Here is an 18,423-nt window from a genome sequence, read left to right as displayed (position 1 = left end):
TCAAAGCCTTGAGACCTCAAATTTCCGTGGGAGACCTGGAAGAAGCTCCTGGCTCCTGGCTTTGGATCAGCTCAGCTCTGGCTGTTGCAGACATTTGCGGAGTGAACCAGTGGATGGAAGATCTTTCTCTCAGTCTCTCCTTCTCTCTGTAAATCTGAGTTTCCAATAAAAATAAAGCTTAAAAAAAAGTAAGAGTTGGTATACATGGTAGGTGTGCAGCCTAGCAATTAAGATACACTGGAGCACCTGGTTCAACTCCTGGCTCTGCCCCGAGATTCTGTCCACACAGCAGTGAGGCAGCAGGCATGGTCCAAGTGGCTGTGCTCCTGTCATCATGTGGAAGCCCTGGGCTGGGTTCCTGGCTCCCAGCTTGGACCATGCCCAGCTCTGGCCACTGGGGGTATTTGGGGAGTGAACTAGTATATGAGACTTCTTTCTTTCTGTCTCCGAAATAAATTTTGAGAAGGGGTTGGGGGGATGGTAGATTTCTGGCACAATAATTGAAATGTTGCTTAGGATACCTGCAACTCATACTTGACTGCTTGGCTCTGAGTTCTGGCTCCATTCCTGACTCTAACTTCCTATTAATGCACACACCTAGGAGGCAACAAGCAATAGCTCAAGTAGTTGGGGGTGACTATCAGACATACGGAGGGCCTGGACTGAGTTTCTCATGTTTGGATTCATCCTGGCCCAGCCCCAGCAACTGCAAGCATTTGAGAGGTGAAGCAGTAAATGGGAAATTGCTCACTGTTTCTCAAATAAACAATCTGTAAGAAGCTGGTAAGCGGGCCCAGCGCGGTGGCGCAGTGGTTAAGGTCCTTGCCTTGCACGCCCGGGATCCCATATGGGCGCCGGTTCTAATCCCGACGGCCCCTCTTCCCATCCAGCTCCCCTGCTTGTGGCCTGGGAAAGCAGTCGAGGACAGCCCAAGGCTTTGGGACCCTGCACCCGTGTGGGAGACCCGGAAGAGGCTCCTGGCTTCGGATCGGCATAGCATCGGCCCGTTGCGCTCGGAAGATCTTCCTCTCTGTTTCTCCTCTCTGTATATCCACCTTTCCAATAAAAAAATAAATAAATAAAATAAATCTTAAAAAAAAAAAAGAAGTTGGTAAGGAAACTTGATAGAAAAAATAGTTTCAACTTTCACCAACTTTTTGAAACATTTAAGATTGGAAAAACCTCTATAAAGCTGGAGGACTGTATCAGTGTGTTTCCTGGTTGTGATACTGTCCTATAGGTGTCTAAGTGAAATCACTAAGGAACTGGGTACTGGTACAGCAAAAATCTATTTTATTTCTTAGAACTGTTCCTGATTTATAGTAACTCAAATAAAAAGATGCAACATTATTTATAAAGGATGTCGTTACTTTAATTTTTAATTAGTTTTCAACAGATTCAATGTTGTTTGCAATACAATTCTAAGAACATAATGATATTCCTTGCCTCCTTCCATCAGCCCTCCCTGTTTTACTGCTCTAAAACAGTACATTTACTTAGTTATTTGGTTTGGCTGATTTAAAAATTAGCTTACATCCCCTCCTATGCATCAACAGATGGCAACAGAAAGCTGCTTAATTAATATGTTGCTCATGAAAATGGGAGTTTAGTCTGGATTTAAACATCCCTGCAGGGGCAACCACGGTGGTGTGGTGGTGAAAGGTGCTGCCTGCAACGCTGCCATTCCCACCTGGGTCATGTGCTGCTTTGGCTCCAGCCACACAGGTGGAGACTCTAAGGAACCTCCCAGCTTCCAGCCACTCAGTGCTGCCTAATGCAGTCATTTGGGAAGTGAACCAGCAGATGGAATCTCTTTCAAATAAAGGTTTCCTCCCCGCCCCCAGTAAGGAAAACAAGATATATTACAGATGGAAACCTCCTGCTGCAGCATCAGGAGGGGAGTTTTCCTGTTGGCCTACATGTGAGCTGCGTTAGGGGGAGAGCCAGGCTGGGCCAAGTGACTGTATCCACTGGTACACATGCAGGAGCTAGAGTAAGTGCAGGCTGGTTGGGCCTTGCCGCAACACCAGCTGCCAAGTGCCAGGTATGGGGGCAAGTCCTGTCAGGCTGCACTGCAGTATACCACCTGGAAAGTCCAAGATCTGGGGCTGGGAGTGGGCCCTAGTAGAGAAACTGTGGGTACACCTCTGATGGGATGCAGCTTCCCACAGTGCACATGGGAACTAGCGCTGGGGGCAGGGCTGACTGAACAGGCAGTACCATCAACCAGCGTAAGTGTGGGCTGGCTAGTGGGGTTGGTGGCACTGACCTAGGCTCCAACACCCATTGATGTATATGACAGCCCAATGGGATGTAGCACACACTGGATCAGTCTGCTGCACACAATGGCATGCGCAGGAACCATGCTGGGCACGGGCCTGGTGGGGGTTATCGGGAGTCACACCAACTAGGCTGCAGTTCAGGCTGGTGTGTGTGTGAGGGCTGAATGTGTGATGGGCAGAGTTGGACTGGGCCATAGCATCCACTGGTTTGTGTAAGAGATGGGCTGGACACAAAACTCATCATGTAATTGCAACCACCAGTGTGTGTGTAGAATTATGTGGGTGACAGACTAAGCGGGACACTGTATTGCCTGGCACACATAGCAGTCAGCCCACACCGAAACTTCAGTAAACATATTTGTAAAAAGTAATATAGTTCAGTAATATAGCAGCTAAAGTCCTCGCCTTGCATGCCTGGGATTCCATATAGGGTCCGGTTCTAATCCAGGTGACCACGCTTCCCATCCAGTTCCCTGCCTGTGGCCTGGGATGGCAGTTGAGGACGGCTCAAAGCTTTGGGACCCTGCACCCATGTGGGGGACTCACAAGAGGCTTTGGGCTTCTGGTTCCTGGCTTTGGATCAGAGTGAATCATCAGACGAAAGATCTTCCTCTCTGTCTTGCCTTCTCTCTGTGTATCTGACTTTCCAATAAAAAAATACAACAAATCTTAAAAAAAAAAAAAGTAATGTAGTTCATTTAGGTAAAAATCTTCAATTCTGGGGCAAACATTGTACCACTGCATATTAAGCTGCTACCTGTAGCATGAACATCCCATAGAAGTGCCGGTTCAAGTCCCAGCTGCTCCACTGTCCACCCAACCCCTTGCTAACACACCTGAGAAAGCAGACAGCATGGCCCAGTGCTTGGCCCGCTGAACCCACGTGAGAGCTCTGGAAAAAGCTCCTGGCTCCCGGCTTCCTGTGGCTAACCAAGGAAACTCTCTCCTCCTATACTGCTACTTAAATAAACTACTTAAAAACAAAACCCTCAAATTTACTTTTTCTCCAAACAACTTAGCTCTAGTTAACTTCTCTCTATTGTAAGAAGTCTCTCACCAGCCTGCTGAGTCCTTACAAACCTTAGAACACTTAGAACACTAATCATGCTCCAAAACGTAAGTGGCTGGGAAATAAGTATTTATGACACCAGACGGTGTATCAAGGTTTCATTCCTTTACTTCCCATACTGCAGAGCTCCAGCAATTCAAATAATTTTTAATAAATGAAAACTAATCTTTTTAAATATTTATTCTTTTTATTGCAAAATCAGATATGCAGAGAAGAGGAGAGACAAAGAGGAAGATCTTCCGTCTGATGATTCACTCCCCAAGTGACCACAACGGCTGGTGCTGCGCCAGTCCGAAGCCAGGAGCCAGGAACTTCCTCCAGGTCTCCCATGCAGGTGCAGGGTCCCAAGACCTTGGGCCGTCCTTGACTGTTTTCCCAGGCTACAAGCAGGGAGCTGGATGGAAGTGGAGCTGCCAGGATTAGAACCGGCGCCCAAATGGGATCCCGGTGCATTCAAGGAAAGGACTTTAGCTGCTAGGCCACCATACTGGGCCCCAATAAAAACTAAATGAAAAAAAAACGAGGACTCAGGGATGATAGCTCAGTAGCTGAACTCCTCACCTTGCATGTGTCAAGATCCCAAATGGGTACCAGATTGTGTCCTGGCTACTCCACTTTCCTTTCCAGCTCCCTGCTTGTGGTCTGGGAAAGCAGTCTAGGATAGCCCAAAGCCTTGGGATCCTGCATTTGTGTGGGAGACCCAAAACAAGCTCCTGGCGTCAGACAGGCTCAGTTCCAACTGTTCTGGCTACTTGGGGAGTGAACCAGCAGACATTTTTTCTCTCTTCTTCTGTAAATCTGCCTTTCCAATAAAATTAAAATAAATCTATTCATTTATTTACTTTTATCATGTTATGACACAGTTTCATAGGCTCTGGGATTCCCCCAGGCCCTCACCAAACCCTTCCCCCATATTGAATTCCTCCATACTGTTATAGTAGTACAGTTTATAACCAGTCATGATTCTTTCATTGTGGGTATGGACCATGTGGAGAGTCCAACATCTTATTGTCCAGATAAATTCAACAGTTTCATTGGGAGACCATCCTTGGTCATTAAGTAGAGCTGGCAGGATATCATCCCCTCCAATGAGATGTCACTATACAACTTCAACAACAGGAAGAAACATGGAAATTAACAACATCATGAAGTAATTAACATGGTATTGAGTGACCAATATGTTAGAACATGCAAGCTCTTCTTTTTTTCTTTTTAATATTTATTTATTTTTATTGGAAACTCAGATATACAGAGAGGAGGAGGGACAGTGAGAAAGATCTTACGTCCGATGATTCACTCCCTAAGTGAGTGCAACAGCCGATCTGAAGCCAGGATCCAGGAACTTCTTCCAGGTCTCCCTTTACGGGTACAGGATCCCAAGGCTTTGTGCTGTCCTCGACTGCTTTCCCAGGCCACAGGCAGGGAGCTGAATAGGAAGTGGAGCTGCTGGGATTAGAACCGGTGCCCATATGGGATCCTGGCACGTTCAAGGCGAGGACTTTAGCCACTAGGCCATGCCCAGAAATGCAAGTTGTTAACTACATCCTGTAACTACTTCCTTGACATCTCAATTTTAGTATATACACAACCAGCTGCTATAAACCTCCCTTTTTTTTTCTCCCAAATAACATGTTTTTGAGTTTAACCTAGATCAGAGTGGCACAGGAACAGTGAAAGGATCAACATTAACATCCATCATATATATATATATATATATATACATAACAGCTGAGTACAAACTTAGCATCAAAGTTTCTATGCAGTTAAATCTTGCTTAGCATCAACAGTCATAAACTGATAAGGTTTTTTGGGGAGAATCTTAAACCACAATTTAAACTTTGCAGTATATAGTGATTAAGCAAGGTTTTACAGAACTTTGCATTTTAACAATTGAAAAATAGAAAAGTTTTAGGCAGGTGAGCAGGGAAATCCCCAACAACCTAGTGAGTGAGGAAGAATTTAACTCTACATCCTACCTAGTAAAGTCCAGGAGAAGCAAATGGAGTCAGAAAGAGAGAAGTCCCTGGTTCATTCCTGAAATGCCTATGAGGGTGGGAACCCCAGTGAAGTCAAAGTCAGGAGCTGGACAATCTACATCTCCCACACAGCTGGCAAACACCAACCGTATGACCCATTCCTGCATCCCTCCCAAATGTGCACCGTAAATACTGCAGGTAGGAACCAGTGCTGGACTTTGAATCAGGCACTGCACTATGGCCTAAGCATCCTAATTGGGAACCTAACGGCTAAACACTCGCTCTTTTTTTTTTTTTTTTTTAAAAGAAGATTTATTTATTTTTATTGGAAAGGCAGACATACAGAGAGGAGGCGAGACAGAGAGGAAGATCTTCTTTTTGCTGATTTACTCCCCAAGTGACCGCAACGGCTACAGCTGAGCTGATCTGAGCTAAGAGGCTGGAGCTTCTTCTGGGTCTCCCACATGGATGGCTGCAGGGTCCCAAGCCTATAGGCCATTCTTAATTGCTTTCCCAGGCCACAGAGGGGCAGATGTATGGGAACCAAGGCCACTGGGACAGTGCCATATGAGGTCATGGTGCGTACTAGGTGAAGTCTTTAGCCACTAGGCTACTGTGCTGCCCCCGCTTTTTGTAATAGGAAATTGTCTACACAGGGTAACTCACCTTGCTGTCCATCTTGCATTGTCACAATAAATGGCTGGCCAATGCTTCCAGTCGGGATTGCAGTTCGAATACTACCCAGAGGGACTCCGTCAGTCACTATGGCGATGACCCGCTGGCCACCGCTCTCCCCCATTGGCTGGATTGATGAGTCAACAGCATTTCTCTCCACAATCTCCTCTGAATTGGCTAGAAAGAACAAAATACATTTAAATTTCAGCATTTCGAAAAATGTGAATACAGCAATCTCAGCCTTCTTAAAACTGATGACAAGAGGGTGGAAAACTGAAAACCAATGTTGGATCCAACAGGTCACAAAAGCCTTCCTGAACAATGCTAAGTCAGAGTAGGAAAAAGTAGGGATTACATTAAAACAGTGTTTTCTTGGTCTGGCACTAAAGCTTAGCAGCTAAGGTCCTCTCCTAACACACGTTAGAATCCCAAATGGTCGCAGGTTCTAATCCTGGCAGTCCTGCTTCCCATCCAGCTCCCTGCTTGTGGCCTGGGAAAGCAGTCGAGGATTGCCCAAGGCCTTGGGACCCTGCATCTACCTGCATGGGAGACCTGGAGGAGGTTCCTGGCTTCTAGCTTTGGATTGGCACAGCTCCAGTCTGGGCATTCACTTGGGGAGTGAATCATCAGACGGAAGATCTTCCTCTCTGTCTCACCTCCTCTCTGTATATCTGACTTTGTAATGAAAATAAAATAAATCTTTTTAACGAAAGATTTATTTCATTTTTATTGGGAAGTCACATATACAGAGAGGAGGCGAGGCAGAGAGGAAGATCTTCATCTGCTGATTTACTCCCAAGTGAGCACAACGGCTGGTGCTGTGCCAATCTGAAGCCAGGAGCCAGGAACCTCCTCCAGGTCTCCCATGGGGGTTCTGGGTCCCAAGGCTTTGGGCCATCCTCGACTGCTTTCCCAGGCCACAAACAGGGAGCTGGATGGGAAGTGGGGCTGCCAGGATTAGAACCAGCGCCTATATGGGATTCCAGCGCGTTCAAGGCGAGGACTTTATTGGCTAGGCCATGGCGCCGGGCCCAATAAATCTTCTTCCTTCTTTTTTTAAAAACAACCAATATTTTCTAAAATATCTTCACTGACATGTTAATAGTTTTCAATAAACATGGGTTCTGTGCATAAACACATTTAAAAAATGCTAGCAATGCCAGCATATTACATGGGCTAACTTGTTGATTTGGTTGGAAGTATCAGAGACTTTAATTGTGATTCTCCAACAGGATGTAAGACAGCTGATTTTATCCAAGTGCCCCCACACTCACATGGCAATCCGAGAAGAAATTTCTGGCCCCTGGCTTCAAAACTGCCCAGCTCCAGCTGCTGTGGGTGGGCCATTTTTGGATTATATCAGCAGATGGAAGAACTGTCTGTCTTTTCTGTTAACTCTTCCTTTCAAACAAAACAAAATAAAATCTTCAACAAAACAGAACGAAACTATTAGACGGATAATTTCTACTAGAAATTGAGACATTTCAGGCCCAGTGCAAGGCTCAATGGCTCAATCTTCACTTTGCAAGCACTGGGATCCCATATGGGTGCTGGTTCATGTCCTGGCTGCTCCACTTCCTATTCAGCATCCTGCCAACAGACTTGGAAAGCAGTGTAGGATACCCCAAAGCCCTGGGACCCTAAGCCCATGAGGGAGACCCAAAAGAGGCTCCTGGCTCCTCACTTCAGATTGGCTCAGCTCTGGCCACTACAGCCATTTAGAGAGTGAACCAGTAGATGGAAGATCTTTCTCTCAGTATCTCCTTCTCTCTATAAATCTGATTGCCTTTCCAATAAAATAAATAAATTGTTTGAAAATGAGAGAAATTTCACAGTGAATTATCAAAATACCATGTCAATTTGTAAATTCATTGAAATCTGACAGATAAAACAGTGAGTGATTTTTCTCATCTGATAAATCAACAATAAAATGAATAAAAGTTAGCATGTATTGACTGCTTACTGTGTGCCAGGAACCTCTCAAAGAGCTTTAAATATGTTACACTGAATCAAGATTTTTCAGTTTGTTTAGTTTAACCAAGAGCTATTAGGGGAACAACTTCTGTCACTCTGGAATTTATCTAAAGAGTCAATGGTACATTCTGCAACCAAAGTGGGGCGGGGACGATCCCTGTGAGACATATTTAGGTAGTTCAACGAAAGTAAAGCTTTTACACTTAGAATCAAAGGGTAGTGGAATGTTAGAACTGAAAGGACCACGACACATAATCTAAGCCAACCACCCATGCCAGAGACGAATAAACTACCATCTGCAGAAATCAAGTGATTCATCTGAATTGAGTAGTGACCTGAAAGGACAGTAAAGGCAAGTTTAGCACACTGCCTTTCTCGCACCATGCTGCTCAGTTGTACACATCGGAGTAGCAATCTTTATCACTACTGCCAGTTGGAAAATCAGAATTGGAATTAGAGGAATGTTCCTACCACCCAAATGTCAATGGCAGAAAGAAATCAGAACAATCTGCTTTCGTTTAGGATAGAGCAGACTGTCAGGGGGTTCCAGAAAGATTTCTAGATGACTACTGAGTCCTACCTATAATTATCTGTCCCTCTCCTATGAAACCTCAAGCTTTTCCTTTGGATTGCTAGCCCTGGCTAAATGGACTGAAACCTTTTTGTCTTAAATATCAAAGGGTATTATACAGCATGTATCTGCACAACCCCGTGAAATGCCAAGATGATATCTCTAGTGAAAATAAAAGCAAGCCAAAAGGAAATCCACAAGCTATGTCCACGAGGAAGGCGGCAAACCCATGTATTTTCTGATACACTGGTACAAGATGTCTAGGTTTCTATTTTGCATCATTCAATGATAGCATCAGATAAAACATAACATATGGTATGTTCAAAAACATCTGCTAATATTAAGACTAAATATTTCAATCTGAAGAAACTGCAGTCAGGGCAAACAAGCTTCAAACCATAAAACTGCAAAGGAATAACTTAGTTATTCCGCAGGATTATGCAGCTGTCTGATAATATCACTTAACGATTTTTCCTTTTGATGTTCAATAACTCTATATTCCTTTTCCCTGCTGTTTTGAATTAATTGTAATTCTTTAATATTTTATGCAAATTAAATGTGCTGGAGATTTTGAAACAAAAGAAGACAGAGTGATTGACTCAGCAGGTAGCCCTTACCCACACATGTGGCTCTGTGTGACTTGGATGGGGCTGGGTTGGGGGAAATGCTTCAGTAAGAGCTACAAAGGGTGGTGAGTAGTGAGGTGGCAGAATTTGAGAACTATATTGCTGAGGCATGGGGGCCACCTATTTTAGTAAAAAATGCATATGAAGTCCAGCAGAGAAACTAAATTTAGGCAAACTAAAAATGGCATATTGAATTAAAAACTCAGGCCCAGCATGGTAGCCTAGTGGTTGAAGTCCTCATCTTGCACACACCAGGATCCCACTTTGGCGCCAGTTCCTGTCCTGGTGGCTCCACTTCTCATCCAGCTCCCTGCTTGTGGCCTGGGAAAGCCAATACAGGATGGTCCAAAGCCTTGGGACCCTGCACCCACGTGGGAGACCCAGAGGAGGCTCCTGGCTTCAGATCAGCTCAGCTCTGGCCATTGCAGCCATTTGGGGAGTGAATCAGCAGACAAAGATCTTCGTCTCTGTCTCTCTTCCTCTCTGTATAGCTGACTTTCCAATATAAATAGATAAATCTTAAAAAAAAAAAAACCCTCAAAAACCTTAAAAAGGATTAAATGAATATACTTGGTACAGAGCCACTACTTTTCCCACATTTGATCAACTCCCTTAGCACTGCCAACACAGAGCATAAGCAGTAAACAGAACCACAGTGTCACCCACTCTTGAGGCTGGCTGCGCTGAGCTCTCCATGGCAGGAGGCAGGGGGCTTCCAGAGCCCGTCCCAGCCCAGGCAGGCAGCGAGGAGGAACAGCCGCCCTGGGCTGCATTCATCAGTTACGTGACAGCCACAAGTGTGGCCTCTAGCAAGAGGACAGTCATCAAACCTAAGGTTTCATGTACTGAAGATCAAAGGGTAGAATCATGAGTTAATGCACAAACAGGGCTTTATCTCATCATGTGTCTGCAAAAAAAAAATGTTTGTAATATTTCTATCTATTCTCTAAATTCTGAGGAAATGTAGCAGATTTGGCAACAGGTATGCCTAACTTTATGAACCTAAAATATTATCAGTAGTTTTTAATAAATCTTTCATAAAATGAACTTCATTTCCTCATTATTTCAGCATAATTTCACATATAATTATGCTGAACATAAATTTTTCTTGCCTCTCCGCTCCAGATCTACCCTTCTTTGCCCTGCCCTGTAATGCTGGAGCTGGACATTATAAAAGACTTTTGCTTTAAGATTTATTTGAAAGACAGAGTTACAGAAACGGACGGAAAGATAGCTTTCATCTGTTGGCTCACTGCTGGTCCACAGTTGGACCAGTCTGAAGCCGGTAGCCAGAAGTTTCTTCCAGACTTTCCAAAAGAGCACAGGGGCCCAATCACCTGTCTTCTGCTGCTTTCCCAGGCACATCAGCAAAGAGCTGGACTAGAAGTGGAGCAGCCTGGATGGGAATCAGTACCAATAGGGGATGCTGACACTGCAAGAGGTAGTTGTGCCTGGCATACAATGGCGCTGGGCTCACTTCCCTCGTTAAAAAAAAAAAAAATCTAACCAGCTGGCATGAACTTAAGCTTTGTCAGTGAAGTAGAGCTGCTTCCTATGTTGGCTATTTCTATATTCTTCAAAATCTTCCTTCTCCCTTAGTAGTAAACCCACTGACCCCAATACATAATTCTCTGTAAATTATATAGACAAACCATAAATTACAAATTTAATAAGTTTGGATTTGCTTGCCCGCACATATACTGCCATCAGAGCCAGACCAAGATTACACGGGCTCTGCACTGGATGGCATGCAGGTTTGGGAAGCCTTTCAGATTTTCCTCATTCTATAAGCAACAGGCTTCCTGTCCCTTCTCCTGTTCTCTTCTCTTCTTCAAATCATAATTGCCTGTAATAGCTGTGAAAACTGAAATAGTTTATTTCCAAAAAAATTGGAAATCATATCTACATAATTTATACAAGTTACCATGTCCTTCTGGATAGATTCTGAGTGGTGTACATTTTCTTTTTTAAACAGGTTCTTTTTTTCCTAAATGTTTATTTATTTTCACCTACTTGAAGGCAGAACAGTATAGAGAGGGAGAAGGAAAAAAATTTTTTATTTATCTTTATTGAAAAGGCAGATATGCAGAGAGGAAGAGAGACAGAGAGGAAAATCTTCCATCCGATAGGTCACTCCCTAAGCGGCTGCAATGGTTGGAGCTGAGCTAATCCAAAGCCAGGAGCTTCTTCCAGGTCTCCCAGGTGGGTGCAGGGTCCCAAAGCTTAGGGCTGTCCTCGACTGCTTTCCCAGGCCACAAGCAGGGGGCTGGATGGGAAGTGGAGCCACCGGGATTAAAACTAGCATTCATTAGGGATCCTGGCGCATTCAAGGCAAGGACCTTAACCGTTACACTATCATGTTGGGCCCAAAATTTTTTAAAAAACAAAAAAGACATAGTAAAGGGCCTGGAATTATGGCTCAGGGGCTTAATTCTCGCATTGCATGTTCTGGGATCTCATATGGACACCGGTTCATGTCTTGGCTGTTCCACTGCTCATCCAGCTCTTTGCTTGTGGCCTGGGAAAGCAGTGGAGAACAGCCTAAAGCCTTAGGACCCTGCACCCTTGCTCCTGGCTTCGGATTGGCTCAGTTCCTGCCATTGCAGCCACTTGGGGAGTAAACCAACAGATGGGAGAACTTCTCTGTCTCTCCTTCTATCTGTAAAGTTGCCCTTGCAATTTAAAAAAAAACAAACAAAAAAACCCCATAAATCTTTAAATAGAAAAAAAAGTCAGATATATATAGAGAGAGAGGAGAAGAGACAGAGAGGAAGACCTTCCATCTGATGATTCACTCCCCAAGAGACTGTAATGGCTTGAGCCAGGAGCTCCTCTGAATCTCCCATACGAGTGACAGTTCTCCACTGCTTTAAATGTGACAAGCAGGGAGCTAGATGGGAACCTAGGCTGCCAGGATTAACATTGGTGCCCATAAAGGATCCTGGCACGTTCAAGGTGAGAACTTAAGCCGCTAGGTCACTGTGCTGAGCCAAAAATAAATAAATCTTAAAAGCAAAACAAACACTGTATCAGTGAAACTGGCACCATTTCAGAACTATCCAAACCACTAGGACAGAACCCTTGGAACATGTACACATTGAAACTCTGGGTTGATATGAGGTGGTGGTTCCGCATCCATGGGTTCTGGGATGTGTGGAAAGATATGAGTGGTTTCCCTCTTTGTCTCTTCCCTTCCCCCAGGAATAAAAAGAAGAAAGAGCAAATTTGGAAGCAATAATTTCACCCAATTTTCCCTCAATCTCAATCCTTCCCATCCTGATCAACCATGTAATCATTATTTTAAAAAAATTATTTTAAAAAAAAAGCAAAACAAACAAAAAAGCATGGTAGAATGGGGTGGCTGGCATTATGGTACACCACATTAAGCCACAGCCTGCAATGCCAGCATCCCATACAGTTGCTGGTTCAAGCCCCAGCTGCTCTACTTTCATTTTGAATACTGTTTTCATAGCTGACAAGGATGCATCTCATATGGGTCTCTGGTTGGGCTGGGGAGGGTAGAGGTAGGAGGAGGGTGCGACCTAACTTAGGCAACTGCCTAGGTTGCCTTGTACCTAGGCAAGTTAACACTGCTGGCAGAAAAGCAGCCACCAGCTGGTGGGGACACCGGGCCTGGATAGTGCTGAATTTGTGTCAACTATACCAGTGTGCCAGGATATTGCCTATTCCATTTGTTTTTAAAAGATATGTGGGAAGGTGGGCAACACTGAGAAGAGACATGCTCCTGGGGTCCCCAGGTGGGGGTGCTGCAGTTCGCCAGGAAAGGTGGGGTCTGCTCCTCTTCTGATCTAGCTCCCACTAGTCCTCCTGGGGGAGCAGTAAAAGATGACCCAGGCCTTCGGCCTTCTGCATCTATGACTTAGAGTTGCAGCCATCTGAGGAGTGAACTAGCAGGTGTAAGATCTCACTGTTTCTTCCTCTCTATAATTCTGGCTTTCAAATAAATAGATCTTTAGCTATAGAATGGGATACTCATATTCCATACTGGAGTTCCTAGGTTTGAGTCTCAACTCTGCTCCAATTCCAGATACCTGGGGACCCTAGGAGGCAGGTTGACAGTTCAACTAGTTGGGTCCTGTGTAGGAAATTGGGATCACATTCTTGTTCCAATTGGAGAATGATTCAACTACAGTTCTGTTTTTCTCAAATAAATAATTCCTAAAACCTCAAATAAAGTGAAAAATAAACAATTTTTAGCCATCAAAAAATAAACCTGTTATTGTGCTGTCATGATTAAAACCAAAAAATCTGAGCCCAGCATGATAGCCTAGTGGCTAAAATCCTCGGCTTGCATGCACTGTGACCCCTAATGGACGCTGGTTCGTGTCCCAGCTAATCCACTTCCCTTTTCAGCGACCTGCTTGTGCCCTGGGAAAGCAGTAGAAGATGGCCCAAAGCCTTGGGACCCTGTTCCATGTGGAAAACCCAGAAGAAGCTCCTGGCTATTGGCTTCAGATCGGCTCAGCTTTGGCTGCTGCGGTCACTTGGGCAGTGAATCAACAGATGGAAGATCTGTTCGTTTCTCATTCTCTCTGTAAATTTGACCTTCCAATAAAAATAAATAAATGTATCTTTTAAAAAATCCATAAGGCTGGATCTGGCAGGGAAGCCTAGTGGTCAACGTCCTCACCTTCCATGCAGTAGAATCCCATATGGGTGCCAGTTATAATCCTGGTGCACCACATGTCATCCAGCTCCCTGCGTGTGGCCTGGGAAAGCAGTGGAGGACAGCCCAAAGCCTTGGGATCCTGCACCCATAGGACAGACCCGGAGAACACTCCTGCCTTTGGATCGGCTCAGCTCCAGCCACTGCGGCCGCTTGGGGAGTGAACCACTGGATGGAAGATCTTCCTCTCTGCCTCTCCTCCTCTCTGTATATTCACCTTGCCAACAAAAATAAATAAATCTTCAAAAAGAAAAAAACAAAAACTAAACTTCAAAGTAGATGCCAGCTGAGGAAGCAGAACAGGCCTCAGGAGAACAGCACCCGGCTTTGCCGCTGCAGTCGCACTCTGAGGTTGCTCTTAGGCTGAGACACCCACAACTCACCCCATTTCCAAAACCAAAAAGGAAAATTAGAAAAGAACACCTGTGAGAAACCAAGTTAGTATTCAGGCATTTATAGCTGAAACTGAAAAGAGACAATGCAAATTACTTCTTTGGACTTGTCCTAGTGGGCAGGTGTTTGGCCTAATGGCTAGGACATCCTTGTACATTAGCTGCATAGATTTAATGTCCAGCTCTAGCTTTTAACTCTTTTCCTCTTGCTTTGTTTTAAGAATTTATTTTATATTTTGGCCCGGTGTATTAGCCTGGTGGCTGAAGTCCTCGCCTTGCATGCACCGGGATCCCATATGAACACTGGTCCATTTCCCATCTAGCTCCCTGCTTGTGGCCTGACAAAGCAGTTGAGAATGGCCCAAAGCCTTGGGATTCAACACCTGTGTGGGAGACCTGGAAGAAACTCCTAGTCAGTTCTAGCTGTTGCGGCCATTTGGGGAGTGAACCAGTGGAGAAAGATCTTTCTGTCTCTCCTCCTCTCTGTAGTTCTGACTTTCCAATAAGAATAAATAAATCATGGGCCCGGCAGCGTGGCCTAGTAGCTAAAGTCCTCGCCTTGAATGCACTGGGATCCCATATGGGCGCTGGTTCTAATCCCAGCTGCTCCACTTCCCATCCAGCTCCCTGCTTGTGGCATGGGAAAGCAGTCAAGGATGACCCAAAGCCTTGGGACCCTGCACCCACGTGGGAGACCTGGAAGAAGTTCCTGGCTCCCGGCTTCGGATCAGCATAGCACCAGCCACTGTACTCACTTGGGGAGTGAATCATCAGATGGAAGATCTTCCTCTCTATATCTTCTCTCTGTATATCTGACTTCGTAAATAAATAAGTAAATCTTTAAAAAAAATAAATAAATCTTTAAAAAAAAAGAATAAATAAATCTTAAAAAAAAATCCAGCATCAAGAAAAGTAAAATGTATAGGGAATGTCATGGAGTTGGGAAGGCTTCATCTGTGATCACTAGTGGGACTGACATTGTAGCCCAGCAGATTAAGCTGTTCTCTAAGGCCTGGCCCAGCCCTGGCTGTTGCAGCCATCTAGCAAAGGGAAGATTCTCTCTCCCTTTGTAAGCTGCCTTTCAAATCAATAAATATATATATTTTGTGGCTGCAACTGCTGGAGCTGTGTTGATCCAAAGCCAGGAACCCTAAGCCTGGAGCTTTCTCTGGGTCTCCCATGTGGGTGCAGGGCCCCAAGACTCTGGGCTGTCCTAGACTGCTTTCCCAGGCTACAAGCAGGGAGCTGGATGGGAAGCAGGACCACTGGGATTAGAACCAATGTCCAAATGGGATCCCAGCATGTTAAAGGCGAGGACTTTAGCCCCTAGACTACTGCACCGGGCCCTAAATAAGATTTTTAAAAAACAATTTTTGTGATGTATTCAGAATGTGGCTTAAATAAACAAACTTTTCAGATTGGGATTTAGAAACATGAGCTGTTTTAGAATAGACAGTCTCAGTAAAAACGAGACCCTGAAAGATGAAGTGACCTACACACAGTCACCCAGCAGGTGCCAGAGCCCAGTTGCGAGCCTAACTCATCTGAATTTAAACAGCAGGCTTATTATTATTATTATTATTTTTAAGGATCAAATAAGTGTTTATCAATATTAACAACTTGGATATGATCTACCTTCTGAAACATCACAAAAAAGCCCAGCCTTTCTCTGGACCTGATTTTATTCTTCCTCCCTACCTCCTCCATGGCATTTTTTGAGCATGCATTTTTTTTTATTGTTGTTTACATTGTATTATGTGGTACAGTTTTATAGGCGCTGGGGATCCCCCCCACCCCTACCATACCCCTCCCCCCATGGTGGACTCCTCCACCTTGTTGCATAACAGCAGGCTTATTATTAATCAACACACAGATACTCATATTTGACTTTAGAATGCATTTCACAATTCTGCATAAATAGCAGAAAAAATCATTTCTTGAAAAACAAGTTATTAAAAAAATCCATGGGTATGATAACATCAAGATGTTTTCTACTAATTCTTAAAAATACTACTGAATGATGAGAATCAAGAAGCCAAGGCACCTTTTCAGAAAACAAAATCCTTTAACCCAATGAAATAAGACATAATTTGAATCTGCCTAACAGGTTTTCTCCTTTCTTTTATTTGTGTTTTTATTTAGGTAATTGGGCCAGACCTTATTGGTGGCTTCACCGACTATATCATAATACCAGTCCCCAAAATCACCGATAAAAGCCTTTTCCTTTCTGAAAAACGACAGTAAACATACACATTTTACTGAACTTGTAGTTGAATATTATTACTGAGAGCATTCTAATTCAAACTGTTTGTTTCTCTTTCCAAATAATGTTACCATCTGCAAAAAAAAAAAAAAAAAAAACTGTATTTATTCAGCCCAGTGCCGGTTCGCGTCCAGCAGTCCCGCTTCTCATCCAGCTCCCTGCCTGTGGCCTGGAAATGCAGTCGAGGACGGCCCAAAGCTTTGGGACCCTGCATGCATATGGAAAACCCAGAAGAAGCCCCTGTCTCCTGTCTTCAGATAGGTGCAGCTCTGGCCATTGTGGCCACTTGGGGATTGAATCATTGGATGGAAGATCTTCCTCTCTGTCTCGCCTCCTCTCTATATATCTGCCTTTCCAATAAAAATAAGTAAATCTTAAAATAATAATAATAATAAAACAAAACAAAATAAAGGTTGAGCAACATGGAGAAACAAAGAAAGAAGTATTTTCAATTGTCTGGACCAAGCCAAAAAGAGGAACCCCAAACTACACCTGCTTATTTCCTGTGGGTGGCAGGACCCCTGTACTTGAGCCATCTGCTGCCTCCCAGGGTACATTAGTAGAAAGCTGGATCAGAAGCAGATCACCCATGACTCAAATTGGCAAGCTAATATGGATGGGATGTCCCAAGTGGTGGCTTAACACATTGAGCCACAACATCCACCTATAAGCTACATTTTAAAAATTATTCCAGTGAAAACAATTTTAAAAGGCGTTTGATAGGCTATTAAGTCAAGGTCACCATTGCCCCCTTGTGGCCATTTCAAGGTCAGCTTCACTGAAAAAGTCCATTTTCATTTAGTAGCTATTGTTGAACTCTCACTATAAAGCAGAAATCGAAATACAAATTCTCAGTCTCAAAACAACGCCACAAAGTAGGCTACTAAAAATGATTTATTAATTGTTTTGAAGGCAGAACTGCATTGATAAAGGAAAGTTAGAGGGTGAGAGGGACAGAGAGAGAGATCTGTCCACTGGTTCACACCCCCAATGGCCACAATGGCCAGAGCTGAGTTGATCCAAAGTCAGGAGCAGGAGTGTTTTCTGGGTCTCCCATGTGGGTACAAGGTCCCAAGGCACTGGACTGTCCTCTACTGCTTTCCCAGGCTATAAGCAGGCAGCTGGATGAGAAGTGGAACAGCCAGGATATGAACTGGTACCTGTATAGGATCCTGTCACATGCAAGGTGAGATTTGGCTACTGAGCCATTATGCTGGGCCCATAATTAGACTGTAAAAAAGTAGTTTTCCCAATGTCAAGCAGCTCTTTAGTCAGTAAGCAGTATTTGAGGGCCAGCGTGTGGTGCAGAATTAAGCTGTTGCTTACAAGGCTAGCCTGCTCTATGGGAGAGTCAGTACAAGGCCTGGTTGTTCCACTGCTAACCCAGCTTCCTGCTAAGTCCTTGGGAAGGCAGCAGAATATGAACTGAGTGCTTAGACCCCTGCCACCCATAAGGGAGACAAGGATAAGAGTTTCTGACTTTGAGCTAGCCCTAAGAAAGAAAGAGAGAGATCCCATCTGCTGACTTGCTCCTTTGATGCCCAAAACACCCAGGCCAAAGTCAAGATCCAAGACCACTATTCAGGCGTTTCACAAAGGTGGTAGGGACCAACCATCTGAATTGCTCAAGGCTTCTATGCGGTGATATGGGGAACGGAGCCAAGGTTCAAAGCCAGGGACTCCACTGATGGGACAGGGGCTTCTCACTGGGACTTTAATCACTAAGCTTCATCTGCTCCTTCTTTAATCTCCTCCAGGTCTCCCACGCGGGTGCAGGGTCCCAAGGCCTAGGGCCGTCTTCGACTGCTTTCCCAGGCCACAGGCAGGGAGCTGGATGGGAAGTGGCGCTGCTGGGATTAGAATCAGCGTCCATATGGGATCCCAGCGTGTTCAGGGCAAGGACTTTAG

At 44.5% G+C, this 18,423-nt stretch overlaps 1 protein-coding gene across 2 annotated transcripts in view; it reads right to left on the bottom strand.

The window, feature by feature from the left end:
• The window catches only part of GABPB2 (GA binding protein transcription factor subunit beta 2), a 43,176-nt gene that overhangs the window by 5,920 nt on the left and 18,833 nt on the right, over nt 1–18,423 (bottom strand). For both annotated transcript variants that reach the window (XM_040998397.1, XM_040998398.1), the window contains one exon: nt 5,994–6,179. In XM_040998397.1, coding sequence (XP_040854331.1) covers nt 5,994–6,179 — 186 coding nt within the window. The remainder of the gene's footprint in view (nt 1–5,993; nt 6,180–18,423) is intronic.

This window comes from Ochotona curzoniae, unplaced genomic scaffold, assembly GCF_017591425.1.
Source record: "Ochotona curzoniae isolate NIBS_2020 unplaced genomic scaffold, NIBS_Ocur_1.0 scaffold_1037, whole genome shotgun sequence".
NCBI classification, from domain to species: domain Eukaryota; kingdom Metazoa; phylum Chordata; class Mammalia; order Lagomorpha; family Ochotonidae; genus Ochotona; species Ochotona curzoniae.
This window is presented reverse-complemented; position numbering and strand designations above follow the sequence as displayed.